Raw genomic sequence first — 20,644 nt, 5'->3', positions numbered from 1 at the left:
AGACATGCTGGTAGGTTAATTGGCCCTAATATGTGTATGTATGAATGTAAGTTAGGGACCTTAGATTGTACGCCCCTTGAGGGTTAGGGACTGATGTGAATGTACTATATATATATATATATATATATATATATATATATATATATACAGTTGTGTTCAAAATAATAGCAGTCAGACATCACTAACCGGATCAATCACTGTTTTTGGTAGAAATTATATTTCTACATGGCAAATAATTTACTAGCAGGTGTAGTAGAGTAATAGAAATCCAACAGACCTAACAGTCATGACATGCATGCTGCTGATTCTGTGTCATTGAATCACTCATTGAAAGGGGCGTGTTCAAAATAATAGCAGTGTGGGGTTCTATTAGTGAGGTCATTCATTCTTTGAAAAACAGATGGCAATTATTGCCCTTATTTAAGGAAGGAAGGCAGCAAATGTTGGACATGCTGGTTACAGTGCATTTCTCTCTGAAATTCTGAGGAAAATGGGTCGTTACAGACATTGTTCAGAAGAACAGCATACCTTGATGAAAAAGTTGATTGGAGAGGGGAAAACATAAAGAAGGGCAGAAAATGATCGGCTGCTCAGCTAAAATGATCGCAAATGCTTTAAAATGGCAACCAAAACCTGAAAGATGTGGAAGAAAGCGAAAAAACTACCATTGGAATGGATAGAAGAATAGCCAAAATGGCAAGGACTCAGCCAACAATCAGCTCCAGGAAGATGAAAGAAGGTGTAAAGTTCCCTGTGAGGACTGTTACAATTAGAATACGCCTATGTGAAGCCAAGCTATCTGCAAGAAGCCCCCGCAAAGTCCCACTGTTGAAAAAAAGACGTGCTGAAGAGGTTACAATCTGCCAAAGAGCACATTGACTGGCCTAAAGAGAAATGGCGCAACATTTTGTGGACTGATGAAAGTAAGATTGTTCTTTTTGGGTCTAGTGGCCGGAGACAGTTTGTCAGACGACCCCCAAACACTGAATTCAAGCCCCAGTACACTGTGAAAACAGTGAAGCATGGTGGTGCAAGCATCATGATATGGGGATGTTTCTCATACTACGGTGTTGGGCCTATTTATCGCATACCAGGGATCATGGATCAGTTTGAATACATCAGAATACTTGAAGAGGTCATGCTGCCTTATGCTGAAGAGGAAACGCTCTTGAAATGGGTGTTCCAACAAGACAACGACCCCAAACACACCAGTAAATGTGCAACATCTTGGTTCCAGACCAACAAGATTGACGTTATGGAGTGGCCAGCCCAATCCCCGGATCTTAATCCAATAGAAAACTTGTGGGGTGACATCAAAAATTCCGTTTCTGAGGCAAAACCAAGAAATAGAGAAGAACTGTGGAATGTAGTCCAATCATCCTGGGCTGGAATACCTGATCACAGGGGCCAGAAGTTGGGTGACCCCATGCAACACAGATGTACAGCAGTTCTCAGAAACAGTGCGACTACAACCAAATATTCATTAAGTCATTCAAAGGGAAGAAAAATCTTCAAACATTTTTCAGTTTATATAGTGAATGTTTGAGTTTGTAAAGAAGAATACAAACAGTGCGATTTTTTTGAACCATCTAATATTCACTTTTCTTCAATTTTTTTAGAGGAACAACACAAATTTGATGTACTTTTCTTCATGTTGTGATTTGGAATAGAATGTGTCGTGTTCCCAATGCATTTGTGTGGATGGAAATAAAAGCTATTAGAAGGATTTTGAGCTTTATTCACTTTTTTCAACGCACTGCTATTATTTTGAACACAATTGTATATGTGTAAAGCGCTGCATAAATGAATGGCGCTATATAAGTACCTGAAATAAAAAAAATAATACTAAGGAGTTGTTTTCCCTCTGCCTGCCTTTTTTTAGACACACCTTCCAGAGTTTACTTCCTCTTTAGTTAGACTTTGTCTTTTGGGAAGGGGAGCAATTGCTATAGGTACTGTATGAAGTGCATGTTCCAGAGGTGCACATTACAGTAATAACCTCCTAAACCCTCCTGTCCTGGCTGTATGTCAACATTGCCCAGTAGCCCATCAAAAATGTGGGCAGTTATGATGTACGGGAACAGGGCTTAGCTTCAATCTTTAACACGATCTGGAAATGTTGGAGCTTTGTCTGTCATTGGGCTATGACAGGAGGGTTTGGGAGGTTGCTGCTTTTATGTGCACTGTACCTTCACACCACTGTTTAGGTGTCTGTACTTCACATCTACAATAGTTTGCTTCCCTTTCCCCCCAGTGACAGAGTCTATTTTAGTGATTCTACGGGCTCAAGGTTTTTTACCTTCATGTATTCTATACATGAAAGTAAAAAACCTTCTGTGTACAGCACCCCCCCCCCCCAATTCTTACCTAAGCACCCTCCAATTCAGTGACGTTCTTGACAGCTTCTGCTGTCTGAGGACTCTTCCTCCTCGTTGTCTGAGACAGCAGTGGGAGCTGTCAATCACAGCTAGTGAGCCAATAAGGAAAGAGCAGGGACAGGGTGGAGACATGGTTCCATATGTCTTATGGACACATAGAGCAATGGTTCGGAGACAACCACACAGTGGTGCCCCCAGGGCGAGTGGCTTTCCCTGGGGGCACTACTTGAGGGGGAGGGGCGCTGGCAGGGACCGGAAGAGAAGAGGATCGGGGCTGCTTGTACAAAATCACTGCACAGAGCAGGTATGTTTGTTTAGACATGAAACAAAGCTTTAATGTCACTTTAAATATTGCATAATGCCTCAGAATGCAACTAAAAAAATAACACACATTGCCTTTACGTTGGTTGTAGCACAAAATCTTCCTTTTGTCTTCAGCCTAATTGTATTACCACATTTATATGCAGGCCAGGTGTAATATACAGTATGAATCCACTTCCAACTCTTCTGTGAAAATTGCTAAATCTATGAACCATATGCCTTTTATTATTAAAGCAGAGTGCTCTCAGTTCTTTCACTTAGAGGCTGAAACGTAATACCTAAAGCCTTGGCTGGTTTTCAGTAGCTGCCAACAGCTCAGCTGCACTGAGCTCCCCATCAGGGAGATTGTCTAGTGAAGGAGAGGAACGCAATTCCTCAAGGTATTATAGGACCTGAAAGGGTTGGTCAGGACTGGAGCATGATTAGATGCTGATATATTCGTCAGCTTTTCAAAACTGAAATTTGTTCTTTAACCACTTCCAGTCCGGACACTTTCACCCCCCTTCCTGACCAGGGAAATTTTCAGCTTTCAGCGCTATCACACTTTGAATGACAATTGCGCGGTCATGCAGCACTGTACCCAAATGAATTTTTTACCCTTTTTTTGAGACAGATAAAGCTTTATTTTGGTGGTATTCATTCACCACTGGGATTTTTATTTTTTTTTGCTATGTAAATGAAAATCCACAAATTTTGAAAAAAAGTGTTTTTTTTTTAAATAAAATTTTGCAAATAAATAATATTTCATCATAAATCTTGGCCAAAATTTATTCCGTTATCTTTTTAGTAAAAAAAAAAAAAAATACAAATTAGTTTATAACCAAAAATTATAATTTTTAAACATTTTTTTTTACATTTTTTATTTTTTTATATTTTTATTTATTTATTTTTTTTTTACATACTGTCACCCTAGCAGTACAGTGTCACCATGGTGACACTGAACTACTTTTGGGGGGTGATGAAGTTTTTTTTTTTTTTGCTTTTTTTTTTTACACTGATTGCTTTTACACCCATATAGGATGTAAAAGCAATCATTTCTCTTTCTCTCTGTCTGCATTCTTGCAGTGATTGAGAAGTACTGAGTGAGCTGTGATTGGTCACAGCTTGTTACATGGTACAAGGCTGTTGTGAATGGCCTTGTACCATGTGACCTCTGTGATCATTCACAGATTTCACATGTAGTTAGCAATGATGTCACAAGTGACATCTTGCTTACTACTTTGCATGTGATCACTGATTGGCCAATCGGTGATCACATGATCGGGACCTCGTACAGAGGTCCCGTCCGGCGATCGGTGTTTCACTGTGTCCGAAGGACACAGCGGCACCGGATCGCGGTGCTGCGCGCTCCCAGGGAGCGCGCACAAGCAGGATGCGGGGAGTCTGTTTATAAATGGCCAACCGACCCTGCACTGCCACCGTCCGGCTGTTTATATACAACGGCCGGTCGGCAAGTGGTTAAAGGGTAACTCCACCTTCGTGGGAAAGAATATTCCAGAAAACAAATAACAATTGCAACACAAGCCATTATGTATTATAATGTTATTAAAAATGACCTTTCATTTACAATCTGCAGCACTGTCATTTTCTGTGTTATGCAATATGGCAACCTGGAGGGGTCCTGTATACAGATGGTGTATGGAACGCCCCCCAGGAATGTCATTTCCTGCTTGTGTGTCTGGTTTACTGGTTTTCCCAAAAGTCTGCACTAAGATAAAAATCAGATTTTGGACATCCTCTGCAACAAATATTTCAGTTTTGGTGAGATATTCCCAAAAGTTAATTCGCTTCTAAAGGGATTCAGACCCTGACACTTTGCTCATTAGAACCCTGTAAGCATCTGATCAATAATGAAAAAGTCAATCCCTTTCACATTCACTTTACACAAACTATTTCTTCAGAATAACAAAAGGTAGGAATCTGCAACAAAGTTTGTTAAAATACCTGTATGTATCAGGGGTGTGGAAATTTTTGAAAAAAGTACTTGTCCAGGGACTAAATCGGTGTGCCAATCTTCTCGCCCCTCATGAAAATCTACTTGTCCTGATAAAAAAATTAAAACAAAACCGTATTTAAATCGGAAATGATTCTAGGAATGTCTGGGGCTTTTAAAAACAAAAGGGGCTTTATGGCGACTTAAATGTGTAATACTTTTAGCAATGCGCTGTTTATCTCCTCCTCCCCTCCCTGCCTGTCTCCAGCACCACACCTGGGGAGTAGCAGGGAGGAAAGAGACCTTGCAGTGTAATGAACAATGATTGGCTGCTCGTCAGGAAAGGGTGGGTCAGAACTTATCCTTTATCCCTTTCGATGCCAGAGCCGTTTTTGCATTTTTTGCACACGTTTAAAAAATCATTTTAGGCCTGAAGATTACATAAAACCCCCAAACATGACATATTTTCTGAAATCAGAGACCCTAGGGAGTAAAATAGTGGTAATTCCAATTTTTTATGTCGCATGATATTACTGCAAAATTAAAATTTTAGGGCACAAAAAAGCAATAAATCACCCTATTTTATAATATAAAAGATAAGGTTTCAGCGAGTAAATAGATATCCAACTTGTCAAACCTTAAATTTGTGCGGCTCGTGAAATGGCGACGAACTTCAGTACTCTATATTTTCTATAGGTAGACACTTTTAAAGCTCCCTATAGTCACCAGTTTAGCATTATGGGGGAGGTCTGCTGCTAGAATTATTGCTCTCATTCTAGCGTGCGCGGAGATATGTGACATGTGTATCGCAATCAATGGTTTCATGTGTAGGCGCCCCAGCGTGTGCTTTTACGTTTGTACGTGCGTATATATGGGGGTCTCTATTTTTTTTTTTTTGTGGGGGATGGTATGTGCTTGGGTGTAACTTTCATTTTTTACAATTAAAAAAACCTTTTTTTTTTTTTTTTTTTCAACACATAAGGGACAAAGTCCCCTATGTGATGATTGTTGGTGACAGGTTCTCTTTGAGACATACAAGGTCTAAAAGACCCTGGATGTCTCCCCTCTGCTCCACTGAATGTAATGTGGTGCACATCGCACCACATAATATTCTTTCCCGGGGATTGCATTACAATCTCTCAACAGGGACCAGGAAGGGACATCATAACGTCCCCTCCGGGTCAGCACAAGAAGGGGAGCGGACTTGTCCGCTCTTCTCCCTTCCCTCTAGCCGACGGCGAGCCGGGCCCGCATATGGGCAAGCAGAACCAATTGCTTCCACCTGACGGGAGCCCTGCTGCTTGCCCGCAGCAGGGCTAAAGGTAGAAAAAAAACTACCTGCCTGGCGCCATGTCTACATGTCTACATGTCCCAGGCGTCGGGCAATAGAAATCCAACATCTCTGTATATAGATCTTACTCTAGCATGTCATTTTCAAACTGTTTTCCTGTTTGAGAATCTGGCCCTGTCCTCTTCCACCTCCTGTTCTTTGCTATTGGCCAACCTCTGTGAACCCTCTAAGTCTAAAGTTCCATCTCTGGGATTAGTTTGTCAGTCTGATGTAAATAATGTGTGTGTGCATTGCAGTCATGGAGCCCACCAACCAGGAATGACCTTGAGCACCTTGTGGGATATATGCAGCATTAGACGCGTAACCATTGTGACTGGTCTTTGTATAGAATATGGATCTGTCAGCAGCCTTCCTCATCCTGCAAAGCAGGACTCTTCAGGAGTAAAAGTACTTAGGAGGAAGCTGGCTCTACTGGGCAGCACTGCGCGTTTGTCTTCATATCAGGTGTGTTTACTTTGAGTACAAGTGGTTAGGTGGTCACAATGTCATCTCCATTGATGAAGTTGATTATTTGATTAGTGTTTTGTTTCTTTTTGGTGCCTTTGTATTCCTTCTTTGTTTTTTGTATTTTTTTCCTGCTGTAGGCTTTTCAGCAGCTCAGTGAATGTGATGATGGAATGCCTTGTCCTTCATTAAGGGATTCAGAGCTGAAACCTAAGGACTTGAGAGGACCAATGCTAAATCTAGCCTATTCCCTAGATCAGTGGTTCTCAACCTTCCTAATGCCGTGACCCTTTAATACAGTTCCTCATGTTGTGGTGACCCCCAACCATAAAATTATTTACCCAGTAATCATAATTCATAAGTGTCCTTTTACCTCCAATACTGCTGCTTTCAACACAGTAGCTGCTTTTAACAGAGTAGCTGCTTTCAACACAGCAGCTGCTTTCTACACTGTAGCTGCTCTTTACACATCGGAAATATGTGTTTTCTGATGCTCTTAGGGGACCCCTGTGAAAGGGTCGTTCGACCCCCAGGTTGAGAACCACTGCCCTAGATGATCATTCTTAGGATAACAAATAATTGGTAGTGTGGATTTTTTGCCCAGTTGATTATTTCCAAAGGTAAAAAGAATACCACAGCGCAAAAATTAAAGCAAATAATAAAATACCATCAGTGATTTTTTATATATATATATATATATATATATATATATATATATATATATATATATATATATATAATGTGTGTGTGTGTATAAGATTAATAAAGTCCACTGTCCCAAATAAACGGTGAAAAAAGTGCTCCAATCAAAGAAACAGTGTCAAAGGAAATTCAACGTGCCCACACCATCCGTGATGACCTTCCGGTATGGTCTGCACTCACCAAATTTAATGGACTCCTAGCTTAAATGACTTAAGAGTCAAAACTAGAGGCTCCCATCTTTTTCTTTGTTACCTATAGGAGGCCGAAAGAGAGGAATGGTCCGCTTTGGGATGATTGCTAACTGGGAGAGAGGAGGCTGAGACATGTTCTTTGTAGTTTCATAGCTGCTGAGGAGTCTAAATATATGGAGAGTTTATCAGATGACTCTTTGGAGACCGTTCACAGACCATCTGGTGGTCATTGGAGATTGTCAAGCAAGAGTTTTTGCCTTGATTGGGATTCATTCTGGAGAACACATCTCACCTAAAAGCTTGTTTGACTCGTATGCCATTTAAGCTAGGAGTCCATTAAATTTGGTCAGTGTGGACCATTATTTGGGACAGTGGACTTTATTAATTATATATATATATAATTTTATATATATATATATATATATATATATATATATATATATATATATATATATATATATATATATAAATTTTTATCACTGATGGTATTTTATTATTTGTTTACATTTTTGCGCTGTGGTATTTTTATGTTTTGATGGTTTTCATCTATGAACATCAGCATTAATTAATTAGTTGACTGATTTTAGGTGCGGGTTTATTTTACACATTTATTTCCAAAGGTGCTTGTCTGTCCTTCCCATTATAGACTATAACACATGTTCTTTGATGATCCAAGTGTGATGAACTTGTTCGCCGTAACAATCGTTTACGCAGACTTTGAAAGTCCAGATGCCATCTAATGTGCATGATGGCTTTAGTGACCCTACAAGATGTTTGGTTCCGTCACAGAAATGAGCATTATACTTCGAAAAGAGCTATAGCTGTTTAAATAGCACTTTGTAAAATCCCTGTTTCTGAATGGTTTTTATAGAACAAATTTATGTGCCGTACAGTCCTTCTCTGAGAACTACAGAAAGAAGGGCTCAGAACACTTGGTATGGATTTCTCAGATACATCCAGAAAATAAAGACCTGCCAGCAACAATATGGATTTTGTACATAAGGCCCCTCCACAAATGAATACTAACTTCGGCCTAGAAGGTCAAGCTGCAGTCTGCCCCATCCTGCACCTGCTCTGTTTCTCATGGAGTGCCCCAGGCTCCCTAAATCCAAGGTTGCTCTGGCATGTGATTTTCAAACCGTTTTCCTGTTTGAGAATCTGGCCCTGTCCCCTTCCACCTCCTGTTCTTTGCTGGTGGCCCACTTCTGTGATGGGTTGCTAGTAAAAAAGCAAAACCAGTTTCTTAACCAGGATACCTGTAATAATTGCATACCGGAGCACCTTGAGTTTGGGCAACTCACATTAAGATTTGGCTCTTACATGCAGGCACCTGGAAGTACTGCTTTCAGCAAAAAAAAAAAATCTTTGAGCAAGAATAATGAATTTTAATCTTCCCAATCACTACTGTCCCTCCCAGTGATAATCCAGACCTGCTTTCTGCTTCATCCCTCTGTCTATAGAAAAATGCTGCTAGTCTCAGACAAGTATAATTTAAAAGTTAGTTGAATGCTTTCTATTGCTCAAAACCACTTGTTAGGAATTTTGTGGGGTACAGCCTAATTTTCTATGCTGAAGTCAGTCGTTTTTATTGCCAAAGGACCTGAATTCTAGGTTATTGATATAGACAGCTGTCTTTGGATGTTGGTGGCATGACCTCCTTCCTCCTAGTTACAAAGGTTGAAAACAAGTCCATTGAACTCAACTAATAGAAAAAAATTCATAAACAAAGAAATGGAAAACCTGCATATACAGAACTATATACCCACAGTTATTCCAATATTAAAAAAAATTCTTGAAAGCATGGTACATTTTGCTCCAACGGGAAAAATAAAATTATATTCTGTGCATTTGGGAAAGCATCCACCTTTTTTTAAAACAATCAGTTGAGCTGGCTAGAACTAATTCCTCAGGGAGTTTGTCCCTTGTTTTCACAGCTCTTACTGTGAAGAAGCCTTAACGTGCATTCTTTCAGATGCAAAGAGTACCTCTTTACCTCTTTTGGCCGTTGCAGTGATGTTAAAGTGAATAACTTTATACTGGGTCATTATATGGACTATTTATGTATACATAGTCAGGGATGTTGAATTTATATATACTTTCAGGCAGGTGTTTGTTTTTTTGTTTTTTTGTAACCTTTAGCCCTGCCAGGTGAAAGCATTCAGCAACCGCACTGCTGCCCAATTATTTCACACAGCCCAAAGTGCCAGCCTTTGCTCCCACCCACTATGTCTCTCAGGCTCCGCTTGCCCATCTGCGGGCCCGGGACCGGTTCAGCTTGCGCCGTTGGCTAGAGGGGAGGGAGGGAGGAGAGCAGACACGTCCGCTCCCCTCCTCGGGTCCCTGTTGACAGATTTCTGGTCATTGAGGCTGGGAAAGAATGTAATGCAGTGTGATGTGTACTGCATTACATTCAGTGGAGCACAGAGGAGACATCCAGAATCTTTTAGAACTTGGATGTCTCAATAAAGAGAACCTGTTACCAAAAATCATCACATAGGGGACTTTAAGTAAAAACATTTTTTAATTGTAAAAAAATTAAAGTTATAGACAAGCAAATAATATCCCCTCAAAAAAAAAAATTTGAGGTCCCCCATCTAAACATATATGCACATACAAATGTAAAAGCATACGCCGGGACGCCAGAATGAGAGCAATAATTCTAGCAGCAGACCCCCTCTGTACCACTATACTGATGACCTAGAAGGGGCTTTAACCACTTCCCGTCCGGCCCATGTACATAAACTGTCAGGTGGGAGCAGTGCAGGGGCGGGTGGCCATTTTTAAACGTCCTCCCGCTTCCCTGCTTTTGCGCGCTCCCTAGGAGCGCGCGGCAGCGCAATCCGGTGGACACAGCGGAACACTGATCGCTGTACAGGACCTCTGTGTGAGGTCCCGATCATGTGATCACTGATTGGCCATGTGATCACTTCTGACATCATTGCTTACTACGTGTGAAATCTGAATGATCACAGAGGTCCCATGGTACAAGGCTATTCACAACAGCCTTGTACCATGTGACAAGCTGTGACCACTCACAGTTCACACAGTATTTCTCAATTGCTGCAAGAATGCAGCCAAGAGAGGAGGAGAAATTATTGCTTTTACAGCCTGTATGGGTGTAAAAGCAATCAGTGTTAAAAAAAAAAAAATCTTCATCACGCCCCACAAGTAGTACAGTGTCACTATGGTGAGACTGTACTGCTAGGGTGGCAGTATGTAAAAAAAAAAAAAATTAAAAAAAAAATTTTAAATATAATTTTTGGTTATAAACTAATGCGGGTTATTTTGTTTTACTAAAAAGATAACTGAATAAATTTTGACCAAGATTTTTGAAGAAAGATTATTTATTTGCAAAATTTTATAAGAAAAACACTTTTCATTTATATAGCATCACAGTGCTGAATAAATACCACCAAAATAAAGTTTTATCTGTCTCAAAAAAATGCAAAAAAATTCATATGGGTACAGTGTTGCATGACCGCGCAATTGTCATTCAAAGTGTGATAGCGCTGTAAACTGAAAATTGGACTGGACAGGAAGGGAGTGAAAGTGTCCAGACTTGAAGTGGTTAAAAGTGTTGCCTATAGAATATATAGGGTCCTGAAGTTAATCGCCATTTTACAAGGGCGCGCAAATTTAATGTTTGACATGTTGGATATCTATTTACTCAGTGCAACCTCATATTTTATATTTTACCAAAAAATAGGGTAATTTATTGCTTTTTTGTGCCCCAAAATTAACTTAAGTGTATTTTTACTGAAATTTTGCAGTAATATCATGTGACATAAAAAATTGGAACTACCACTATTATATTCTCTAGGGTGTCTTTCAGAAAATATATCATGTTTGGGGGTTTTGTGTAATCTTCGGGCGTAAAATGATTTTTTAAACGTGAGAAAAAAATGCAAAAATGACTCTGGCAGCGAAAAGCATAAAGAATAAGCCAGACACGCCCCTTTTCCTGACGAGCAGCCAATCGGTGCTCATTACACTGCAAGGTTTCTCCTCTCCCTGCTACTCCCCGTGTGCGGTGCTGGAGACAGGCAGGGAGGGGAGGAGGAGATAAACAGTGCAATGTTAAAAATATTAAACTTTTAAGTCGCCATAAAGCCCCTTTTCGTTTTTAAAAGCCCCAGACATTCCTAAAATCACCTCCAGTTTAAATACGGTTTTGGCTAAAAAAATGTTTCGCTTGTCAAGATGGACAAGTAGATTGGGACCCCAATTTAGTCCCTGGACAAGAAGTTTTTAAAAAAATGTCCCCACCCCTGCATAGTGATCATGTCCCCACTTAAACACCCTTTTTCAAAAGAGAATAAATTATGCATTGCCTGTATAGATTGACCATATGTCATCCCGCAGCAGAGGAACCGGGTAGTCTACACAGCCGAAATTACCACTGAAAGCTAAATCTATGGAGCTTTGCAAATTTCACTGATGGTGCAATGTTCCTCTTCTCACTGACCACCAGCTGGGCCTTTTTCCTTACATTGACCTCCAGTACTGGGGTATTTTTTACTCCCACAGATGCCCGGGCATTTTCTACTCCCACAGATGCCCGGGCATTTTCTACTCCCACAGATGCCCGGGCAATTTTTACTCCCACAGATGCCCGGGCAATTTTTACTCCCACAGATGCCCGGGCATTTTTTACTCCCACAGATACCTGGGCATTTTTTTTTACTACCACTGGCCATAGTCTGGCCCCTAAACCATCTGAAGGACCATGAACTGGCCTTTTTTCTAAAAAAAAAAAGAAAAAAAGACCCCTGTCTTTTGCAAACCTAAGAGGGCAAAAACAAATTTTGATGAACACTGCTTCAGGAACTTTTTTCTACCAAACATTTTCTATCACAGTGGCAATCCTACATTTCCAGAAGCAGTTTAAACAACTCTTCATATGTAATAAACATCAAGCGCTGTTCTGGTAAGGAAGACAGAAGCAGACAATTTTCGTGTTCAATCATCTTTTTGTCACTAACACCAACCCTTTACTGTCGGCAATAAATGCGGCTTTTTCATATCTCAGTTCTCCAGAGAGGTTTTCGAAATTCCAAAAATAATTAACATGATTTAATCTGAAGTGTATTAAGTAGCTTGTGGGTTTACGTTGGCAGAAAACACATTTTCCTTGGTAATTGTAGCTGCAATTGTTCTTCTAGTGAGTGAAATCCAGAGAAATATTAAGGGGATTTTCTTATTTTCCGTGTGCTAAAAAAATATCCCGAGATACAAGTGTGAAAGTTATTAAATTAAATTTTTTTTACTAGTTGTACTATTCTAAAAACTATTTTTTGCTATCTTTTAACCTTTTCACTGCCTATAGCACTGCTTCCAGCTAGGTAGGCCCGTACGGACCTACATCCCTCCTTCCAGCTAGGTAGGCCCATGCAGACCTACATCCCTCCTTCCAGTTAGGTAGGCCCATGCGGACCTACATCCCTCCTTCCAGTTAGGTAGGCCCATGCAGACCTACATCCCTCCTTCCAGCTAGGTAGGCCCGTACGGACCTACATCCCTCCTTCCAGCTAGGTAGGCCCGTACGGACCTACATCCCTCCTTCCAGCTAGGTAGGCCCGTACGGACCTACATCCCTCCTTCCAGCTAGGTAGGCCCGTACGGACCTACATCCCTCCTTCCAGCTAGGTAAATCCGTACGGACCTACATCCCTCCTTCCAGCTAGGTAGGTCAGTACGGACCTACATCCCTCCTTCCAGCTAGGTAGGTCCGTACGGACCTACATCCCTCCTTCCAGCTAGGTAGGTCCGAACGGACCTACATCCCTCCTTCCAGCTAGGTAGGCCCGTACGGACCTACATCACTCCTTCCAGTTAGGTAGGCTTGTGCGGACCTACATCCCTCCTTCCAGCTAGGTAGGCCCGTACGGACCTACATCCCTCCTTCCAGCTAGGTAGGCCCGTGCGGACCTACATCCCTCCTTCCAGCTAGGTAGGCCCATACGGACCTACATCCCTCCTTCCAGCTAGGTAGGCCCATACGGACCTGCATTACCGCAGTTTCTGGTGCATTTGCCACACTTGGAGTGCCTTTAACGTGTAATGACAACACAAACACGATGCACATTTGCAGCGTGTTTCTGAAACCCATTTACACCAAGGGTAGTGAGGGCACATGTTTTGTGGTTCGTTTTCCGCATGACACACATAGGGCAGCTCGTTGATTTCAATGGGCTGTGCTACACGTGGCAGGGTAGCTCATGGGACATTTTGGTGTGGTGTGTTTCACATTTTTTACTGCGCATTTTTCTGCATTTGTCACCCTTTTTTTTTCTCGTAGCAAAATGTGTGCTTGTTTCTGTATTTGGTGTGTCCTTAATTAATGACACTGAAAGCGCGACTAGTTAATTTTAGGTGTATAAATGTGGCCATACACTATACAATCTGATTGTACAATCTTCTTTAGATTTACCAAAACTATATAATAGGACACAGCATCTATCCAATCACTCTACATCCAATCAAGCTGGCCCTTGCACTAGATCAGGGGTGTCCCATGGGCTGCATGAAGGGACACTGCACATGGGGAGAGATCCCGGGGATGTTGTTAGAAAATAGTTGATGGGTGAAGTGTGTTTACTAATTGGGTCAGTGCAAGAATTGTGTGCTAATGAGATCAGCTGGTAATCTGCTTCCAGGGTCCTACTGGTTCCTCTGTCCACTGTCTACATTCCAGAAATTGAAAAAGCTTACTAAGAATTTTACCAAGGGCCAAGGTAAGGCCTTGCTCTCCAGAACAAGAGAGCTTGTATATTTAGGCAGCTAAGGTACATAAATGGTATATTGGTGCATAGGGGAGCTGGATTTTAGAAGAAACAAAAAAGTGAACTTAGCCTTTAAGCCCTGAAAAGGGGCAAATGCTTCTGAGGAGCTCTCTACAGCTGGAGAACAGGAGCTGAAGCCATATTTTACTCACTTCACATTTATGCAACAGGGAGTCAGTGCCTGTGTGCAGACAGTCACCATTTTGTTGAAGTACTGCACCTAAGACGTACATAAAACGCACAGGTGCAAACTGGGCCTTAAAGAAAGGGGAATAGGCAAAATGTATTCAGTTACATAAATTTTCTATTACGTTGAATTATATTATATTTTCTATTACATTGAATTCTATGCATTATATGCATTTTGTTGAAGTACTGTACCTAAGACACACATAAAACGCACAGGTGCAAATTGGGCCTTAACCTCCCTGGCGGTATTCCTGAGTGTAGCTCGGGGTAAAGTTTCAGTACCACAAGCGGTAACCCCGAGCTACACTCGGGAATACCATGCGGCGTTGCTCCGTGATCCCTCGATCACTTACCTTGTCCTGCGCTCCCACGATGTCCCTCCTGCAGTGTCCCCAGCAATGTAATCCGGCGGATGCCGGCATCTGTCTTCTGGGTTCCGTCCCCTGCGAGCGTTAGGACGTATGGGGGACGGAACTGGCGGGAAATTTGAAAATGACAAAAAGTGACATTCACTAAAATCACATAGTAAAACATTCCTGAATCAAACCATTTCACATACATTTTGTCCCGAGTGCTTTGTTCGGCGCCCTGCCTGCATTTTGACTGTTCATTCTGCCTGGAAACTGAGAAACGTCCATGGCGTCCAAAAAGCGTCCCTTTAATCAAAATCGGTTTTAGACCGGCTAGAGAACAGCGAGAGTAAATCAGAACCACTTGCAGAATTGAGTGATAATGATTCGTGGGGAAATTCGTCATCCCCTGAAAACGATTTTGCGACTTTGCTCAGCGATGTGCGAACTTGGCGCTATATTTCAAATTTCAGTGTTTTCGGTTTAATTATATTATTGAATTACATTTATTATTATTATATTATTCTTTATGAATATTTATTAAATTATAATTTATGATTTCGTGTTTCAAGTCTTATCCTACCCGGGATGTTTACTAGACTCTTGTTCGGACAGATTTCAGTGAGTTATTCCTAAGAATTACAGGCCTATAATATAAAACGCCAGATTTCCATGCAAAATAATGGTACCGCTTTCAGCGCCACAAATCTGAAATAATCAGACCGCCAGGGAGGTTAAAGAAAGGGGAATAGGCAAAAAGTATTCAGTTACATAAATTTTCTATTACATTGAATTATATTATATTTTCTATCACATTGAATTCTATGCATTATATGCATTTTGTTGAAGTACTGTACCTAAGACGCACATAAAACGCACAGGTGTAAACTGGGCCGTAAAGAAAGGGGAATAGGCCAAAAGTATACATGCTTTGCTGGGTTTTTGCCTTCATCTGGATCAACTGTGGGTATATGATAACTTTTTTTTTTTTTTTTTTTTTTTGGTTGAACTGGATGGACTTTTGTCTTTTTTCAGACTATGTAACATACATTTTCTATTGCATTGAATTATATGCACTTCTGGAACTGACTCATATGGGATTTTGTAAAGTGAAACAAAAAACAAGTATAACTGACGCGTTTCGAAGGCTATGCCTCCTTCCTCAGTTCTGAGGAAACGCGTCAGCTATACTGAGTGTCTACCCCCATGATGGGATTCACGCTGGCTTCTTATCTTTGAAGTCCCTTTGAGGACTACATGCCTGATTTTATTTGCTGTTTGTGAGAACCTATCTTTTATTAATAAATTCTGCTACTGAGGTAATGCGCAAGGTTGGTGCGCTTCTTGTTTTTTGTTTCACTTTGCAGTATCGATCGGGCTTCCCCAGCCCTGTTTTGGAGCTGCACAACCTTGAAATATACTGGTGGTCGCTTGCTCTGGTGTTGGTTCCATCTATTTGCCACCGGTCTGGGCCCTAGAGCGCAGGAGAAATCGCAGCTGGTCATATGGGATTTTACCTGTAGGTTTAGTCCACAATGATGGTCATGTTGGCCAACTGGCTGGCACATATAAGGCATATAGAGGAAGCCATAGCAAGAGCCTGGGAGGAGATAATATCCCAGACATCAGGTAGTCATTATACAGAATCGTGGAGAATGTCTTGCATTATTAGTGTAAAGTACTTGGTTCTGCTTCCTGCAGAGAAGTAGCAGTCTATAGCCATCTCATATGATATGTCAACAAGGTAATGGAGAGCCTTTCCATGTGGTTATTGTTACGCTTTGGCTGCTGTTGACAGAGAGCTGTCACTCCAGTTTAAATACCTCCTGAAATGTAGCAGAACTGGTGTTCTTGATCAGTTGACTTTAACAGCATTTACCATATTATGTCAAAAGGTGTTTGCAGAAGTGTGTATGTAGACGTTGGCATACCATGACCGATTCTGGAATTGCTTACCCTTCTGAAATGAAAACGTAACTCCAGGCAATTGGCTAAATACACATGAAATACTGTAACGAGCAGGGTCCTTCTAGACTTGTATTGAAACTGGTACTGTCTACCTTTATTTTATAAAGTGCTTCATAAACTGTTGGGGCACGTATGGCTGTCAGGGTCCACCGCGATCCGCGGCTCGGCGCAGGCACAATGTGCCCGTTCACGCTAGAGTACAGGCACTAGGTCCTGGCCGGCTGCGGCTGAGACGAAGTCCATGCATGCGCACTCGGAGCCACGAGTGCGCGCCTGGCACCAATGACAGCGCAGGGCGCGATATTTAAATCTGCCCTGCGCTGACAGGAATTGCCGAATGGTCTTTCCTGTATCCTGATCCTGTACCTGTGTTGTCTGATTCCTGCTGCTGACCCGGATTGACTGACTTGCTGTATTCTCCTGCCCTGACCCTTGGCTTGCCTGACCTCTCTGCTGGATGCCCCTTTATGGATCTGACCTTCTGTTGCTGACCTGGCGTGTGACCCGACCATTCTTTGCCCGCTGCTTTGTACTGCACCGCTCCCAAGGCTACCGACACGACTTGTCTGACCTCGCTCTCACTCATCCATCTATCCATCCACCTGGCCTGGGCATATCCACTTCTTCACATCAGACTCTATTCCTGCAGGAGCCCCTGGCAGACTCCTCTACCACAGGTAGGTGTACTCCGGAGCCGCGACCTGGTCTCGGTTTACTCCAAGTCCATCCCCACCATCAGGGGCCCTGGTGAACAAGTGAACCGGGACTTAGACTCCGCTCTCTGGGGGAACCTGTGCTGTGGGTCACTAGAGGGGCAGCTAGATGGTTCATTACAATGGCTGTGCCTTCCTTGTTCCAGGAGCCATATCTCTGCCCACCATTCCACTATATTATCTTTAACTGCTGAATAACATACATGGAGAAGGATAGAGAAAGCTATTGTTGCATTATGAGAAGTTTTTCCAGGCTGAGGAGTGACCACACTCTGAAACAAGGTTTTAAAACGAATGCTGGACTTTATTCTTTATTGCATTATTACCTGTCTGCTGTTATTCAATTATACTGTATATTTACCGCTTTTATCTTTTCTTCTGTATTTGCAGGAGTTCCGAATACTTACCAAAATAGTTTGGACATCACCGCCAACATCACCACCATCTTGGATTTATTTCTCTGTAAATGCCATGGCTGAGGTCAGTTGGTATGGCACAGAGGCCAGGAATGCAAATATATTCTTTTTTATGTTAATATGTCTTTCTTTTCAATAAATACGTTTATGATACTGTTCTCTTCCTGTTTGTTATTCTGGCATATCACCGCATATGATTAGGATGTTCTACCCCTGGAATTCCACTTTAAAGGGAACCTTTGCCCAGACTATGCACAGTAATATTTTTACATATTCTGACCAGGCAGTAAAAGCAATTTTATTTTTTATTCCGTTGCTTTAGGCAGTGTGGAGAAATTCATCTTCAAGTGCACAATAGGGGCTCTGTTCCTATTACTTTCTATTGCACCAGAATCTGGACATCCTGCCGGCACTCTAAAAGTTCATACAAACCCTAACACATTTATATTATATAAGGAAGAAGATAAAGGTGCTGCGCTAACATGCAAGATAATAATACGTAATAAAAAATATCCACAGAAAATAAAGAAATAAATGTGAATAAATGCAGTGGAAGTGTATATTACACCATAAAAACTAGTGAAGAAGAGATCCACATAAAAAGAATAAAAAAACCCTTACACGGGGTAAGTAGCACGTTGGACCAATGACCTAAAATGGGTGAAGTAAATAAAGTGAAATTCATATCCCATGAATAAAGTGCAACATAACGGTCCTCAAAAAGTGAAATATAAATACAATGACTGTGTATAACACTATAATAGCTGGTGTAAATAAAGTCCACATAAACGGACAAAAAAAGCCCCCCTAGTACAGGGTATAAACGTATCAAACGAATAACATAGTGAATAAATAAAATAAAACTGAACTTCACATATCATGAATGAAGTACAACATAACAGTCCATAATGGTGAATAGCACAAAAAAACCTGTGACTCTTCTCCTTTTAATGTGCTCGTGTGATATCCACCATTACCAGGCATGCACGCTCACCTCACCAGCTGACCCACATCACATAGGTCAAAAACAGCAATAATCCTCGACATATCCTCGACACTGGGAGCTCCACATCACCAGAATCGGTACAGCAGGTATCATATACAAATAAGCAAGAGAGCGGGGCTTCTCATAGTGCAGGAAGGTTATTGTATTTAAAAAAACACATAAGCAAACAAATTGCACTCACAAGGGAAAAGGGCTGTAAACGCCCTCAAACAACATGGTATGTTGGTAAACAAAGATGGCAGCGATCGTAGCCGTAACCGGAAATGACGTCACCGCGCTTCCGTTTGATGCGTTGCATCATGCATCACCATTCATCATTCCCTGATGAAGTCACGTTGTGCGTGATGACGTCATCACGTGACTTCATCATTCCCTGATGAAGGTACGTGATGCGTTACGCAACACGGCGGACGGAAGTGCGATGACGTCATTTCCCACCTTTCTCTGAAACTCTCCATTTTATCTTCTTCCATCTGGTAGAGTTCCTCCATTCTATACATATATTCCACCTTACCTATCCAGAAAGGTAATTCAGAAATTCAGAGCAGTACTTGCGCTCACTTTCTGTCTTATCCCAAAAAGACTAATAAAGTTAAGCCAGCCACAGGTGGATCAAATCTCGGCCGGATCAGCAGGGACCAGCCGAGATTAGATCCATTTGTGGGCAGGCTGGGTGTACTGAAGTAGATCGGTGGCTCTACTGTCTGATTAGTCTGTCACTCATTTGCCTGAAGTAGACTCCAGCTATTTATTTCCAGTTTCTATTCAATAAGGAGGTTGCCAAGGGAAACTGTCATAAGTAAAATTCCCGTCAGAGGCCTCTGTGACGGGTAAGTAACTCCCTACTGTTGAGCTTCTTAACCACTTCATGTCTGGACACTTTTACCCCCTTCCTCTCCAGGCCAATTTTCAGCTTTCAGCGCTGTCACACTTTGAATGACAATTGCGCGGTCATGCAACACTGTACCCATATGAATTTTTTTGCATTTTTTTGAGACAGATAAAACTTTATTTTGGTGGTATTTATTCACCACTGGGATTTTTATTTTTTTTTGCTATATAAATGAAAATATCCACAAATTTTGAAAAAAAGTGTTTTTCTTATAAAATTTTGCAAATTAATAATCTTTCTTCATAAATCTTGGCCAAAATGTATTCCATTATCTTTTTAGTAAAAATAAAATAACCCAAATTCGTTTATAACCAAAAATTATAATTTTTCAAAAACATTTTTACATTTTTATTTTTTTTTATATTAGTTTAGTTTTGTTTTTTTTTTTTTTAACATACTGTCACCCTAGCAGTACAGTGTCACCATAGTGACACTGTACTACTTGTGGGGGGGGGTGATGATTTTTTTTTTTTTTAACACTGCTCTTACACCCATAAAGGCTCTAAAAGCAATCATTTCTCCTTCTCTCTGGCTGCATTCTTGCAGCCATTGAGAAATACTGTGTGAGCTGTGATTGGTCACAGCTTGTCACATGGTACAAGGCTGTTGTGAATAGCTTTGTACCATGTGATCATTCACAGATTTCACGCTTAGTAAGCAAAGATGCCAGAAGTGACATCTTGCTTACTACTATTCAAGTGATCACTGATTGGCCAATCAGTGATCACATGATTGGGACCTCACACAGAGGTCGGACACAGCAGGCACTGGAACGCAGTGCCGTGCACTCCCAGTCCAAAATGGTGGGCGCTGTTTATGAACGGCAACCCGCCCCTGCACTGCCACCGTCTGGCCGTTTATATACATAGGCTGGACAGGAAATGGTTAATTATGAGAAAGGGAATGTTATTGCCCCAGAAGTGATTGGTTTGTGAGTCACAGCTATCAGAGGCTTTTGTGACATGCCGTTCTTTTTAAAACAAATTATTTTAATCATACGGTACAGCA

General features: G+C 41.3%; 1 protein-coding gene across 1 annotated transcript in view; it reads left to right on the top strand.

Moving 5' to 3' along the window:
* Positions 1 to 17,896, top strand: part of MRPL13 (mitochondrial ribosomal protein L13) — a 110,953-nt gene extending 93,057 nt beyond the window's left edge. Inside the window, exon 7 of the mRNA XM_089677545.1 lies at positions 17,713 to 17,896. Coding sequence (XP_089533671.1) covers positions 17,713 to 17,737 — 25 coding nt within the window. The 3' untranslated portion in view covers positions 17,738 to 17,896. The remainder of the gene's footprint in view (positions 1 to 17,712) is intronic.
* Positions 17,897 to 20,644: the final 2,748 nt, after the last annotated feature.

The sequence above is a fragment of the Staurois parvus genome, unplaced genomic scaffold (assembly GCF_062004578.1).
Source record: "Staurois parvus isolate SC_StPar_1 unplaced genomic scaffold, SC_StPar_1.0 ptg000187l, whole genome shotgun sequence".
NCBI classification, from domain to species: domain Eukaryota; kingdom Metazoa; phylum Chordata; class Amphibia; order Anura; family Ranidae; genus Staurois; species Staurois parvus.
This window is presented reverse-complemented; position numbering and strand designations above follow the sequence as displayed.